This window comes from Oncorhynchus mykiss, chromosome 15, assembly GCF_057628025.1.
Source record: "Oncorhynchus mykiss isolate SJ-2025 chromosome 15, ASM5762802v1, whole genome shotgun sequence".
NCBI lineage: Eukaryota > Metazoa > Chordata > Actinopteri > Salmoniformes > Salmonidae > Oncorhynchus > Oncorhynchus mykiss.
The window spans coordinates 62,610,237-62,626,067 of NC_143036.1; the positions used below are offsets into that span (position 1 = coordinate 62,610,237).

Here is a 15,831-nt window from a genome sequence, read left to right on the forward strand (position 1 = left end):
AAACTCCCTAGAAAGGCCAAAACCTAGGAAGAAACCTAGCGAGGAACCAGGCTATGTGGGGTGGCCAGTCCTCTTCTGGCTGTGCCGGGTGGAGATTATAACAGAACATGGCCAAGATGTTCAAATGTTCATAAATGACCAGCATGGTCCAATAATAATAAGGCAGAACAGTTGAAACTGGAGCAGCAGCACGGCCAGGTGGACTGGGGACAGCAAGGAGTCGTCATGTCAGGTAGTCCTGAGGCATGGTCCTAGGGCTCAGGTCCTCCTCCGAGAGAGAGAAAGAGAGAATTAGAGAGAGCACACTTAAATTCACACAGGACACCGAATAGGACAGGAGAAGTACTCCAGATATAACAAACTGACCCTAGCCCCCCGACACATAAACTACTGCAGCATAAAGCCAGGCCAACCCACTGGAGAGCCAGACCCAGCCAATTAGAATGAGTTTTTCCACACAAAAAAGCTTTATTACAGACAATTCTCAGTTTCATCAGCTGTCTGGATGGCTGGTCTCAGATGATCCCCAGGTGAAGACGCCGATGTGGAGGTCCTGCGCTGGCGTGGTTACACGTGGTCTGCAGTTGTGAGGCCGGTTGGACGTACTGCCAAATTCTCGAAAATGACGTTGGAGGCGGCTTATGGTAGAGAAATTAACATTCAATTCCCTGGCAACAGCTGTGGTGGACATTCCTGCTGTCAGCATGCCAATTTCACGCTCCCTCAAAACTTGTTTGGCAAAACTGCACATTTTAGAGTGGCCTTTTATTGTCCGCAGCACAATGTGCACCTGTGTAATGATCATGCTGTTCATTCAGCTTCTTGATATGCCACATCTGTCAAGTGGATGGATTATCTTGGCAAAGGAGAATGCTCACTAACAGGGATGTAAACAAATACGCTTTTTGTGCTTATGGAACATTTCTGGGATCTTTTATTTCAGCTCATGAAGCATTGGACCAGCACTTACATGTTGTGTTTATATTTTTGTTCAGTATAGCGTGGTGGAATTTATTTAGGTGGGAAAACTGTTCAATTATCAGATCCTTCAGTGATAAAGTAAATCAAACCAGCCTGAATCTACCACTCGGTCTCCATCTTGTGTTTGGTAAATATTGACAAAAACATAGTTTGTTTGCTGATGGGCCTGTTGGTAGCCCTCTCTGTTGCTAATGGGTCTGTTGTTGGCCCTCTCTGTTGCTGTTGGGGGACCTCTCTGTTGCTGATGGGCCTGTTGGTGGCCCTCTCTGTTGCTGATGGGCATGTCGGTGGCCCTCTCTGTTGCTGATGGGCCTGTTGGTGGCCCTCTCTGTTGCTGATGGGCATGTTGGTGGCCCTCTCTGTTGCTGATGGGCCTGTTGGTGGCCCTCTCTGTTGCTGATGGGCCTGTTGGTGGCCCTCTCTGTTGCTGATGGGCCTGTTGGTGGTCCTCTCTGTTGCTGATGGGCCTGTTGGTGGCCCTCTCTGTTGAAAGGAGGTGTGGGTTGCAAGGTGTTTGATGTTTGTGAGCAGAAGCTGTAATTATCCCACCAGAATGGAGGAGCCTGACACTGTGTTTCTGTCCTCATTATTTACAGCACGTCTGTCCACTCTGATACTTTTAACAACCCACTTTTGTGCCGTGCATAGCTGGTGGCTGTGTGTGTGTGTGTTCTGTCGGGGAGAACTGCCTGACTCCTGTTGTTTAGATGGGCGTCCCTGTTTGTCAGCAGGCTGTTAGAGTGATCACTGTGCTGTGGAGCTGAGCGGCTCCCTGTCTGCCTGTGACTGGACCTTTCAGCTGGACTGTTTAGTCCATTCAGCCTCATATAAAATAGGGCCTACAGTGGGGAGGAAAAAAACATGTCATTACATTCTTAATTAAAGTAACATAACGGTCCATCGCTGTTTTAGTATCCTTTGCCGAGTAGGTCACATCCACGAGCAATGCTAAGAAATTGACTGGCAACATAACAAAAGCTCTCAAAGAAAGTTCTCAGAAACTGGCTAGTATGAGATGAATCTGAGACAAACGTATGAATAGGAACTCTCTTTGAGAAAGAAGTGTCAAAACCCATGAACATGATGAGTGGTCATGCAATCACTGACTCGACATGGTCACGCTACAGTTGGTAACTCGCTCTCCAACAGGCCCTGCAAATTACCTCTACACCCTGACCCATGTGCCCGTGATTGGTGTGAAAGTATCAGTTGTCAGAGAGAAATGTTTTGTTTAAATGCAAGTGGAAAATACCAACCTCTGTTATTTCCACTAAATTGGCCGAGGATGCTCAGTGAAGCGTCGGGACGCTTAAAACGTCTCTCTTCGAGGGCAATCGTTAGGAGTCCATGTCTAGACTGCAGATCGGGGACTCTGCCACCCACCACTGGTGATCAAAGTCTTCCGTCTGCACGTTACCTTTACATTGTAGCAATTCAGGTTAAGTGCCTTGCTCAAGGGCACATCAGCAGATTTTTCATCTAGTCGGCTCTGGATTCGAATCAGCAACCTTTCGGTTACTGGCCCAACGCTCTTAACCGCTAGGTGACCTGCCATCCCACATCCTTATGTCTTTCTCTGTGTCCTCATTCACTCCAGCTGCTGCTGCAGCCGCTCTCTTCAACAAGTAGTCTCAACGTCCCGCCATCAGAGTCATTCGTCAGATGCAGGGAGATGGTGAACAGGCATTTCTGGTCAGACAATGGTGCCATATTCTGGACGAGGCACTTTTGGTTGTTTGAGAAAAGAAGAGTGAGAGCAATGGTGCGGTTTTCTTCATCCAGGTATGGCCCCATCTTTGACATCAGCTCGTTTAACCTGTGTCCCTGTGTGTCCCTCTCCAGTGCCAAATTGGGCCATCGTCTCCATCGCCTTCGTGGCCGTGGTCCTGGTCCTCTCCTGCTGCTTCTGCATCTGCAAGAAGTGGATATTCAAGAAGAAGAACAAGAAGAAGGGCAAAGACAAGGGCAAGAATGCCATCAACATGATGGACGTGAACGACGGTGCGAAAACCGAGGTAAAGACTTTGTACAACTGCCATTGAACGTTATTGATTAGAGTTAATAGTTTCTTAGTCAACAGTAGTATTTGATAATGCCAAGTTTCTTTTGTATTTTCTACTTTCTACTCATATATACTGTATATAACTTACCTTTTACTTCAAGGTATAAAAATAATAATTGTTATATACATTTTTATACATTGTGAGTCTCTTTCATTTTATCTGTGACTGACTGTAGCCAGAAATGACGTCACTGACTTTTATTACACTTACCAGGCACCTGGCGTACATTGATGATTGAAACCTATAAATAAATTAATATACAGTATATGTCAGAATAATAATCTTCACATAACAAAGCGATTTCACTTTACAATTTATCAGACATACATATAGTTTAGGCCAGGGGTGGGCAGTCGTTTTGGCTCGAGGGCCAAAATTCAACGGAGGGCCGCACAGATTTTTTTTAGATACTTTGTATCTAGTTTTAAAAGTTCAAGTGCGGCCTGGAGTGTTTTGTTATAACCCAAAATAATTGAATGGGCCCGCGTGCCGTAGTTTGACCCGCACCTGGTTTAGGCCAAACTCTCCCCCAAGAAGACCAGTGGACACACATAACACACGACTTGTGTTGACATTGTTGCGTCTGCGATGACTCCTCCCCATCCACTCTGATTGCAGGACTGTTAAGGAAGCCTGTCGTTTATAATAGCCTCAGAGAGAGAATTCAATCTCTCTTTCTGTTCCTCTCAGTATTTTAATGTGTTAAGAACAATGAACGCTGAGTACGATATGCTGTATTGCCAGTGGTATCAACCCAGAGAAATGACATTAGCTAATTACCAGTGAGGGGAGTGAATTAATTCCGCCCTCCCTCTCCAACGCACACAGAGAGAATAGGGAACACACAGCTCTTTAACCCCAGTTAGAATGCTAATTGCATTAACGAAGGCTCTCACCCCCCCCCCCCCCCCCCCCCCGACAAAGTTAGTTTAATTTGCCGTCTGTCCACGCCAACACCGCTCACATCATCATTCAGGGACATTGAATTGGGGTAGAGGACAATGCCCTGTGAGATGATGTAGGAGTAGGGAATTGAATAGCCACACAGGCCAGAGATGCAGAGGTGTTACACAGTCTGATAAGGAGTGAGCTCCACAGGTTTCATCTGATTCATACCAAAGAGCTTTTGTTGAAATGCTTACAATTCTTTGATTTGTAGAGGCCTCTGCCTTGTGTCCTTGTTCCTAGTGACAGTTGGTAAGCTTTATAATAACACTGATTTATCTTAAACTTCTCCCCATAGAATTACAATGACTTCAATCTAGAATTAATTATATTTAGATACACAACTTTTCCTGTGCTGATTTAGGAGCTGCTACGACTACACGTCAAGCAATTAGGCTACGCACTGCCAATACAACACCCCTATCGGTTCCATATGCAACACACCTATTGGTTAGATATTCTAGAGGCGGGGCCATGGGCTCCCGAGCGGTCATTTCTCCTGGTGTGCCCAGACTCTTGTGTTAACTCCTGTGTGTGGTTGTTTTAATGTGTGTTTCTTCCTTCTATGTCCTCCTTATCTGTGTTGTGTCTGATGACTGTGCGGGATTGTCACTGGCGGTAGGTTCCCAATTGTTGTTGGATCCTCCTTAAGCCTGCTGCTCTGATGTTTTGATAGCCTCTTGACAACAACTTACCCCTATAGAACCAAATATATGTAACTATGCATACAGTACATGTATATCTGCTCTATATATGTGCGTAGTCTTGCACATGCACATATATATGTATGAAAGAAGCCCTGGGCGCGCTTTAACAAGGTTGAACCACACTGATTCTCCATCTGGCGCCTTTTCAATCTTTGCTTTGCATTTCAAAACAAAGATGTGCCTATGAGCTAAAGTAGAATGGTTAAGTTGCTAGGTTACTGCTTTTGAAACCTGTAGTAAGGTTTAGACATACAGTAGCTTTACGTTCACCTGAAGCATTTACCTGAACACACATTCACCTGAAGCCAACAGGCAGATTGACTTGACTTTGACTTAACCCAGTAAAATACCTAATACACATTGTGGGTGTTGAACATGGCTGTCTATTCTGCTGTACTCCTCTCCTCTCTCTGTGCAAGCAATAACGAACAAACAATTACATGTTTTATAGTTTTGCTTAGGGAAAAATTTACTATAGGTTTGCTTGCACCAGGAGGGGACTCAGATGGGCCGTACAAATTCCAAACAAATCTATGTTGTTCAGCCTTGATGCTTTCACACCAGCAACCTGACCATCACCATGACAACCATGACAACATCTCTTACCAACACCTACCTACCTACTGCTGGCATGATGCTTATAGCTTCCATGGCGTGGGGGTAACACATGCAGCTGAGTGTTCGGACAATGCGATTGTGTCTCCTGATGGGTGAATGATAAGTAAACTGAGAATGTGGGGGTCACAACCAGAGTACTGTTCTGTTTACTGAGAATGCCCTGCATGCAACAATGACAGTCTGACAATGTCTGACCTTTGGAAGGCAACTTTGACACTGAATGTAATTGAGAGCTAGTTTTTGCCTCTTTAATCGCATGCTATTCAATAACAAACTGACTGCCCCCCTGCCTCGAACCCGCCTCTCCCCCATCACTACCAGCATCCCTTCAGAACCAGGCTAGCAAAGGAAAACTCACTCCTCATCTTCTTCTTCTTCTTCTTCTTCACTCGCGCCATCTCTTGACATTTCCTTGTTGATTTCTTTTGCACCACAGACTGATCTTCTTGAAATAACACCAAGGGAATTGTCATTTGTGGTTTGCAGAAGCGCTCTCTCTCTCTCTCTCCATCTCCTTTTCTCTCTCTCTCTTCCTCTCCCTCCCTCCATCCCTCCTCTGCCTGCCCATTACTCTCATCTTTTGGCTCAATCATTTGATCTCTCTCCCCCCTCGCCCCCTCAGACCAAAACACCCACAGATTGATTGAACCGCATCAGGGGTCCCGGCCCAAGGCTAGCGCATCACCGAGCATGTCCTGGTGTTAACAGCTGTGGTGTTTTAGTGCTTGCTCCCCCCATTATAATCCCCCGAAAGAGAGGCAGCTTTTTTCAGGAGACGGGCCCGCTGGCACACCCGCTGGCAGGCCCGGGGCGGGGCAGGGCAACAGCCGTCTAAGGGGCTGGCACAGGCGGCACACGGAGGGCACTGACTGTTGGTGGGTGTCTCCTTCAGGCCTTGAAGGATGAGGATGACGCTGAGACAGGCCTGACCGATACGGAGAAAGAGCCCGAGCCCAAGGAGGAAGAGAAACTGGGCAAATTACAGTTCAGCCTGGATTACAATTTCACCGAGAATACGGTAAGGGTCCGCCTCTGATATCCAGTCTCACTGTCGTTGTCGTTGTTATCCGAAAGGTCTCTCCTTCGTAAGTATGGTCACCCCCATCTTCCTCTGTGGTTGGTCCATCGACTCATCAATCCATTTTTAAAAAACACTGAGAAAATGTTGCCTACCCAGGTAATGCAGAACCTACTCCTACTGTTCATTGTTGTATCACCACTGTTTATAATGAATGCCTGTAACAGCAGCATGTTAACCAGAGTTTATCAGATACACCTCACCAGAGGATCACGGTGGTTGGGTTGGTTTGTGAATTAATCACTCCTCCTCTCGCAAACAATCCGGTATTTCTGGGTTTACTGTTTTTTTTTGTAAAAGTGCCTTCTTTCGGCCTTGACGAGAACACAGTCCCCTCTGGAATCCATCTGCTGTATTTTTCCCTCCGTCTGGGTTTTAAAAAGCAGAGCGACTCGAGGAGCAGACCAACTTCCAGATGTTTTGTGACAGATCATAGAGGAGGGTGGAAGGCAGCATGGAGAGGAAGCTCTGCTGTCCTTCACTGAGGCCCTGCTAACTCCCTGTCATTAACACTCACACTCATCTGCCACTCTGTCTCACCCACGTGGCCAGGAGTTTTAATTGGCTCACTGGGTTAGAGCATGGTGCTAGCAACACCAGGGTTGTGGGTTCAATTCCCACATGAGCTGAATGGATAGTATGTTGACAGTTCTCTGTGGATCGTTTTGTCACTTTGGGTGAAAGTGTTCGCTGACCCGCCATATTATATTATCCACACGTTCGGAACATTAGAGATTCTCCACATGCATCACAACTTTCCCCTGAAAGACCCTCAAGCACTCTGTTTGTCCTTAAATGAAAATGCTTTAGCGAATGTAGTGACGGTAACAGACAGAAATGATGCTAATCAAGAGGATTAATAATCACAATAATCCCTCACGCACTCAGTTGTTATGGCCATAATAGTCATTATATAACTCAAATATATTCTGATAAAGAGCCTTATTACCATTTAAGACTAATGCACTAACTGAATACTAGTCACATTACTTATTTTATATATTGCGTCTAATATAGCTATCCACATTCCCAGTAGTTTACTGAGCTGTCATGCAGTGTAAAACAATACCAGCCTGTTCTGTTCTGTGAGACTGTGATTACAGTGGTCCATTAATAATAAGCACCGTAATTCCATAATGGATCCAATGATGAATGGATGGCAGTTGTCACTGTGTGTGTGAGAGAAACCTGGAGCATTGGGCCCGGTGCTCACTGACAGTACCCAGCTCTGAGGCTGAGAGACAAGCCAGGGAACCAGGGACTATTGTCAGTCTGACCCACTTTCAGTTCAGCAGCAGCTACAGCAGAGAGCCACAGAGCCCCCTACTCACTCAGCTTCTGTGTCTTCAGATCAGGTCCACAGAGTAGAAGCAATCACGGTGAAAAGACTGCCCTAGTCTGAGGAAGAGTGGCTGGCACAGGTGATTGTTCCACTAGTTGTTCTCTTGTCCTCTACTGAGGACTTTGGGTGGGAGGAGGAGGGGGTGGAGGAGCAGGGGGGACAGGAGGGCTCTCATTTTGTTTAAAGGTAATCTGCCCTTCTCAGCTCAGTAGAGCAGGGCCTCTCTCTGAATGGAGGAAAGAGAAAGACCTATGTGGTCAAATGTCTCCACCTGTTTCTGTTAGTTAAGCACCAGTGATGGCTACTGGCCCAGGCCTCAATTAGAATGGGGTTTTGGGGGTTTAATGAGAGCACAGGTTTGTAAAAGATTCGGTACCCAGTGTACAGTGGCAGCTCCACCAGCAGCTTCACCACAAATGATCCACAAAGGAGCCAGAAAGGGAGACATAATATGCTATTTCCCTCTTTCAACATCATATTAATGTCCCTTTTAATGGGTCGAAAGGAGACCCTCTGGATTCATAACAGAGAGTTTACCGTCTCCATTATATTGGGTAGGAATAATTAAAACCACCGTTTTCCCCATTACCTTTCTCTGCCTCTCCAAATGTACTTCTACCATTGACCTCTGAAAGAGAATACATTCTCAGAGGTTCCTGCAAAAAGCAAGAGAAGACAGGAGGAATATGACAGCTCCTTTCACGTCCCCTTGGGGCTTTCGCTTTCTCCTTTGAAGTGTGCAGTGTTTGTGTGGCTATGTGGAGCCGTAGGGAGGGACCAGGGAGGGAGTATCGGAACAACTCCTTTCAGGACGTGCTGCCCGGGGCTTAGTCACAATTGTAGGTGCACACCGTTCTCCAGCCTCCCGTCAGCGGACAATATCACACACACAGGGAAGGGTTACGACCCAGCATGCCCTTCTTTGTGACAGGACACTGCCCCTCCGTTAAACACACACAGGTTTACAGACCTGGGGAATGTGAAAGAAGCCAGATCAGATGTTCGGTATCGTGAGGATCATATCATAACACAAACACAGATTGGAATAGTACCCTTTTAATAAACCAGTTTATTAGTACCTTTTAATAAACCAGTTTATTAGTACTTTTAATAAACCAGTTTATTAGTACTTTTAATAAACCAGTTTATTAGTACCTTTTAATAAACCATTTTATTAGTACCTTTTAATAAACCATTTTATTAGTACCTTTTAATAAACCAGTTTATTAGTACCTTTTAATAAACCAGTTTATTAGTACCTTTTAATAAACCAGTTTATTAGTACCTTTTAATAAACCAGTTTATTAGTACCTTTTAATAAACCAGTTTATTAGTACCTTTTAATAAACCAGTTTATTAGTACCTTTTAATAAACCAGTTTATTAGTACCTTTTAATAAACCAGTTTATTAGTACCTTTTAATAAACCAGTTTATTAGTACCTTTTAATAAACCAGTTTATTAGTACCTTTTAATAAACCAGTTTAGTAGTACTCTTTAATAAATCAGTTTAGTAGTACCCTTTAATAATTAAGTTTCAGTGGTGGAAAAAGTACCCAATTGTCATACTACTTAAAATACTACTTGAGTAAAAGTCCAAAAGTATTTGGTTTTAAATATACTTAAGTATCAAAAGTGAATGTAATTGCAAACACATACTTAAGTGTCAAAAGTAAAAGTATAAATCATTTCAAATAACTTCTATTAGGCAATCTAAACGGCACAATTTCTTGTTTCTTTTAATTTACGGATAGTCAAAGGCACACTCCAACACTCAGACATAATTTACAAATGAAGCATTTGTGTTTAGTGAATCCGCCAGATCAGAGGCAGTAGGGTTGACCAGGGATTTGCAAAAATCGCTGAAGTTGGAGACTTTTATCTCCCTCACCAACTTCAAACATCTGCTATCTGAGCAGTTAACCGATCGCTGCAGCTGTACATAGTCTATCGGTAAATAGCCCACCCATTTTTACCTACCTCATCCCCATACTGTTTTTATTTATTTACTTTTCTGCTCTTTTGCACACCAATATCTCTACCTGTACATGACCATCTGATCATTTATCACTCCAGTGTTATTAACCTGCAAAATTGTAATTATTCGCCTACCTCCTCATGCCTTTTGCACACAATGTATATAGACTCCCCTTTTTTTTTTCTACTGTGTTATTGACTTGTTAATTGTTTACTCCATGTGTAACTCTGTGTTGTCTGTTCACACTTCTATGCTTTATCTTGGCCAGGTGGCAGTTGTAAATGAGAACTTGTTCTCAACTAGCCTACCTGGTTAAATAAAGGTGAAATAAAATAAAAAAATAAAAAATGGTCTCTTGATAAGTGTGTGAATTGGACCATTTTCCTGTCCTGTTAAGCATTCAAAATGTAACGACTACTTTTGGGTGTCAGGGAAAATGTAGGGAGTAAAAAGTACATTATTATTATTCTTTAGGAATGTAGTGGAGTAAAAGTTGTCAAAAATATAAATATTAAAGTAAAGTATAGTTACCTCAAAAAAACTACTTAAGTAGTACTTTAAAGTAATTTTACTTAATTACTTTATACCACTGTCCAGTTTAGTAGTACCCTTTAATAATCCAGTTTAATAGTACGTTTTAATAATCCAGTTTAGTAGTACCCTTTAATAATCCTGTTTAATAGTACATTTTAATAATCCAGTTTAGTAGTACCCTTTAATAATCCAGTTTAATAGTACGTTTTAATAATCCAGTTTAGTAGTACCCTTTAATAATCCAGTTTAATAGTACGTTTTAATAATCCAGTTTAGTAGTACCCTTTAATAATCCAGTTTAATAGTACATTTTAATAATCCAGTTTAGTTGTACCCTTTAATAATCCAGTTTAATAGTACATTTTAATAATCCAGTTTAGTAGTACCCTTTAATAATCCACTTTAGTGTAGCTGTTGGACCCTTTCTACACTTGACTCAACTGGTCCCTCTGAGAATATTCAAATATGATGAAATATTCAGCTAGTCTGAATCTGACTGTTTAACTCTTGACTGTGGACATTTGTCCTGTATGTGTTGTATTAAACAATAGAGGTGGTTTCACAGCAGAATATCTGATTTGAGTTTTGTAATAGTTATCCCACAGATAGACGACATTGATTGTTTCTGAGTGGTCCAGTTACAGTATTGACTTAAATTGTCTTGAAAATCTATGGCAAGACTTGAAAATGGCTGTCTAGCAATGATCAACAACTAACTTGACAGAGCTTGAAGATTTTTACAATCCAGGTGTGCAAGCTCTTAGAGATGTACTTAGAGTGACTCACAGCTGTTAACACTGCCAAAGGTGATTCTAGCATGTATTCACTCAGGGGTGTGAATACTTATGCACATGACATATTTCTGTATTTAATTTTCATACATTTGCTAACTTTTCTAAAAACATGTCTTCACTTTGTCATTATGGGGTATTGTGTGTAGATGGGGGAGAGAACAAAATATATTTCATACATTTTGAAGAATATACAGTACATGTACAGTATCTTAGTCATTCCCTTTTGGTTGCTTTAGCTTTATGTTCAAACTACACTGAGTGTACAACATATTAGGAACACCTGCTCTTTCCATGACATAGACTGACCAGGTGTACCTAGCTGAAAGATATGATCCCTTATTGATGTTACCAGCTAAATTCACCTCAATCCGTATAAATGGAGGGGAGGAGACAGGTTAAAGAATGATTTTTAAGCCTTGAGACTATTGAGACATGGATTGTGTATGTGTGCCATTCTGAGGGTGAATTGGCAAGACAAAAGATTTAAGTGCCTTTGAATGGGGTATAGTAGTAGGCGCCAGGTGCACTAGTTTGAGTGTGTCAAGAATTGCAACGCTGCTGGGTTTTTCACGCTCAACAGTTTCCCGTGTAAATCAAGAGTGGTCCACCACCCAATGGACATTCAGCAAACGGTAGGCCAGTGGTAAAAAATGGGTCATTGATGAAAGAGGACAAAGGATGCTGACATGAATTGTGCAGCGCAACAGACTGGCTACAGTTGGTCAACTGACAGTCAAGTACAACATTGGTGCCTAGAGACCCATAAAAGAATGCACAACTCATCGTACCTTGACACGAATGGGGAATGGCAAGCGGCGTCTTTTCTGCGGTTGCAGTGTGCTAAGGAATGAAAACACTGGACACTAGAGAATTAGAAAATCATTGCCTAGTCTGATGAATCCCGGTTCCTGCTGTTTCACGCAGATAGGAGGACTAGGGTATGGGTACATGCATCCATCATGCTACGTGATAACATTGCAGGATGGTGGTGGTGGTGTGATAGTGTGGGGTGTGTATTCATGGCACACATTGGGCCCCTTGATAAAAGTGGAGCAACATTTGAATGCCACAGGATATCTGAACATCATTGCCAATCAGGTGCATCCCTTCATGGCATCAGTGTATCCATCTGCAAATAGATTTTATTCTGCAGGATAATGCCCCATGCCATAAGGCTAGGATTGTATAGGAATGGATCCACGGACATGACAGTGAATTCAGCTGACTGCAGTGGCCTGCCCAATCACCAGATCTCAATCCACATGAGCATCTGTGGGATGAAATGGAACAAGCTGTTCGAGGTAGAGATCCACCACCATCCAACTTGACACAACTACGGAAAGCATTGTAGTCAATTTTTTGTTGGACTGGAAAAAATGCCTGGTATATAAAATAATGCTATTAACCAGTTACCATGCTTTTAAAATAATGGTTCTGTTCCAGAACAGTATAGATCACTTTCATTTTTGGTTCTGGTTCTGGTTCTGTTCCTCGAAAAAATGTAATTATTTTCCAGATTTTGGTTGGTTCCAACCTCTGCTCATTGTATATAACAAGAGTATACTTTATTTTGTGTTACAACAATGTTGTGAGAATGTTATGCATTAACATGGGTGCATTTTGGCACAATATCACCCCCATTGACGGAGGGGGTTCCATCTATGTTCCTTACATGTTGCGTTCCTGTGCAGTGTACTTGTGCTGTGCGTGGACAGTGAGCTGTCTGTGGAGAATTTGCTTTGGCCTCTGTATCGTATCATCACACAGTCATCCTCCACTCCCATCATCATCCTCCCATCATTTAAAAAAATATGTTTTTAACCAGGCAAGTCAGTTAAAGAACAAATTCTTATTTACAATGACGGCCTACCCCGGCAAAACCCGGATGACGCAGGGCCAATTGTTTTCCACCCTATCACAGTTGTGATTCAGCTTGGAATAGAACCAGGGTCTGTAGTGACACCTCTAGCACTGAGATACAGTGCCTTAGACCACAGTGCCACTCAGGAGCCTACAGCTGGAGTCCCATCACCCCTGAGCCTTGCTTTAGCACTCTGATCTGAACTGCGAAAACACGGGTCACAAAATATGATGCGATCCAGCATCCATTGCTACGCCGATCCATGCGTTTTAATGGCAGAGGGTAGCCTTATTTCTCACGTTACAATAATCCATGCTGGCTGGCTCTGACAACTGCTGGAGAGCTCCATGGCTGAGTGCCCTGGTCCCCCTCCAGATTGCCGGTTGATGGCTGCCTGACAGGAAGTTGATTGACTGACTAGGAGGCCTCAATAGGCCTTGGAGGAAGCAGCTGTGACTGGCAGGTCAATCAGCCTCCCCTGCCCCCCAGCATGGTTATCAATTATCAGCTTGATGTGGTGGAGAACAGGCCAATCACTGCAGAGCTCTGACAGGTCCTGACCTCGACTGCTCGCCGCCTTAATGCTGCTTTGGCTTAAACCACCGTGGCTTTCACAGGAGCATTACTTTTAATATCACCTATGGCCTGCCTCCATGATGTAAAATGTAAAGAGCTACAGATGAGAATGTATGGATGTAGGTATGGATCCCTTTGTAGGAGATTGCCGATGGGCCTCTTTCTCATAATTAAATCTAAACTATAGAGGCTCTTGACTTCAATTCTGCTGGTGATCGTTTTGAACCCATGACATGCCGCGTCTCTCCATCCCAGCGTTTTGCACCAGTGATGAGACCGGGGTTTATTCCAATTGAACCAAAGCTTGGTGCTCTGTTAGAATGGTGGTGGGATGACAGTCATATCAAGGCTCTGGTATTGCTGTGGGTAGTCTGGTATTGCTGTGGGTAGGACTGTAGTGCTGACCAGTCTCTGTTGTCTCCCCTCCACCCTTCCTCTCCTCAGCTCATAGTAGGGATCATCCAAGCAGCGGACCTTCCAGCCATGGACATGGGCGGCACCTCGGACCCCTATGTCAAGGTCTACCTGCTACCTGACAAAAAGAAGAAGTTTGAGACCAAGGTCCACCGGAAGACCCTAAACCCCACCTTCAACGAGCAGTTCCAATTCAAGGTACTTATTCAAGGTATAAGAGTAGACTAGACAATACTTCACCCATGCAACTCTCAAACCTAGGTTTGTGCAGTAGTAGTAGTAGTAGTAGTTGATGGTGTTGGAGTAGTATTAGTTGTAGTAGTAGTAGTAGTAGTAGTAGTAGAAGTAGTACACTTTGTTATCCATAATAGCAACAATAGACATTTCTCAAGGAATATGACAAATACACAATACACAAACCACACAGTAGTTTAAGCAGGTTGTGTTTGTTCGTTCTATGACCAAGTCATTTGCATGCTGTGGTGTGTTCGCTCAGGTAAGGTGTATAGACATGGAGCAGCTGGCCCAGTAACAAGCTGCTGACAGACAGCCTCCTGGTCCACATAGCTGGCCCAGTAACAAGCTGCTGACAGACTGCCTCTTGGTCCACACAGCTGGCCCAGTAACAACCTGCTGACAGACAGCCTCCTGGTCCACACAGCTGGCCCAGTAACAAGCTGCTGACAGACTGCCTCTTGGTCCACACAGCTGGCCCAGTAACAACCTGCTGACAGACAGCCTCCTGGTCTGCAGCAAGAAATACGTAGCATATGTGGTTGCCAGATTGGTTAAATACCAGTAGCATATTTATTTTGGAATTCAGAAAACATGGTAGATCTGTGAAGCTTTATTTATCCCACCGGCGCCTACCTGTAATCACAAGTGGCTCCATTATAGAAATGAAGGAGCTAGGAGTGTTCTTTGGTCGTGGTGGTGATAGTGTCAAGGACAAACTTCAGAAGTCTTATCTCTTTTCTAGCCAATCGGGCAGTTTGTCACCGTGTTGTAATGAGCTTTGTCTGGAAAACAGCTCAATTGGAGGCAATCAAGAATCAAATCCTAGACCCCACCCTCATCTCCTCTTCACATCCCCTCCACCAGCACCCCTTCCTTCGCCCCAGATCTTTGGCAGATAAGACTGCCTGCCGCCTGTCCGTCACACACAGGACTGGAGAAGGAAGGAGAGGAGGAGTGGGGTTGATTGAGTTGTAATGCTCTAGAACCAGAACTTCCCCAACTCACGACAACTCCTCTCTATTCCTTGACAAGTAATACCAGTGCCTGGGAGTAGCTTTGATGCAGCGTGCCAATCTGGTGGACATTTTGTAAAGCACCACTATCACCACTATGCTACTACAGGTGTCAACAATAGACTACTTCACTTTCATCCTTAATTGAGATAAGTAAGTTCCACCAGAAGACACTTAGAGATAGGTTTCATGTTCGGACAGACTCTTCTAGTGGTTATATGGTTCTCCCCAGGTGCCCTACGTCGAGCTGGGAGGCAAGACGCTGATGATGACGGTGTACGACTTTGACCGCTTCTCCAAGCACGACGCCATCGGAGACGTGAAGCTGCCCATGAACAAGATTGACTTTAGTCACGTGACCGAGGAGTGGCGTGATCTTGTGAGCGCCGAGAAGGAGGAGGTAAATAATATAATATATATACAACATATATAAGGTAATAACTCCAAGTTTACACATCAGAAACTCCTAATATTTTCTTCCCCAAAGTTATGACAGTCTGCATGGAGTGTTGTCACCAAGGTAACAGTTCATTTCTAGAAAATCCACGATCAGACATTTTATCACACGACAATCGTGTGACTATGTTAAAAATGTTGAAGAGTGAGCTCAGTGCCATACAGTAGCCCAGGGTATTCCATCTCTCTTGAAAAATGTCACTTAATCATCCCTCAATGCTTCTCATTCTATTAA

General features: G+C 43.7%; 1 protein-coding gene across 7 annotated transcripts in view; it reads left to right on the forward strand.

Annotated features, from left to right (window-relative positions):
* LOC110490458 (synaptotagmin-1) overlaps positions 1–15,831 on the forward strand; it is a 209,706-nt gene that overhangs the window by 174,557 nt on the left and 19,318 nt on the right. For 4 of the 7 annotated variants that reach the window (XM_036944838.2, XM_090200710.1, XM_036944839.2 and 1 more), the window contains 4 exons: positions 2,824–2,996; positions 6,207–6,332; positions 13,921–14,088; positions 15,373–15,540. In XM_036944838.2, coding sequence (XP_036800733.1) covers positions 2,824–2,996; positions 6,207–6,332; positions 13,921–14,088; positions 15,373–15,540 — 635 coding nt within the window. The remainder of the gene's footprint in view (positions 1–2,823; positions 2,997–6,206; positions 6,333–13,920; positions 14,089–15,372; positions 15,541–15,831) is intronic. The other 3 variants (XM_036944841.2, XM_090200708.1, XM_090200709.1) reach the window with 1 other exon arrangement.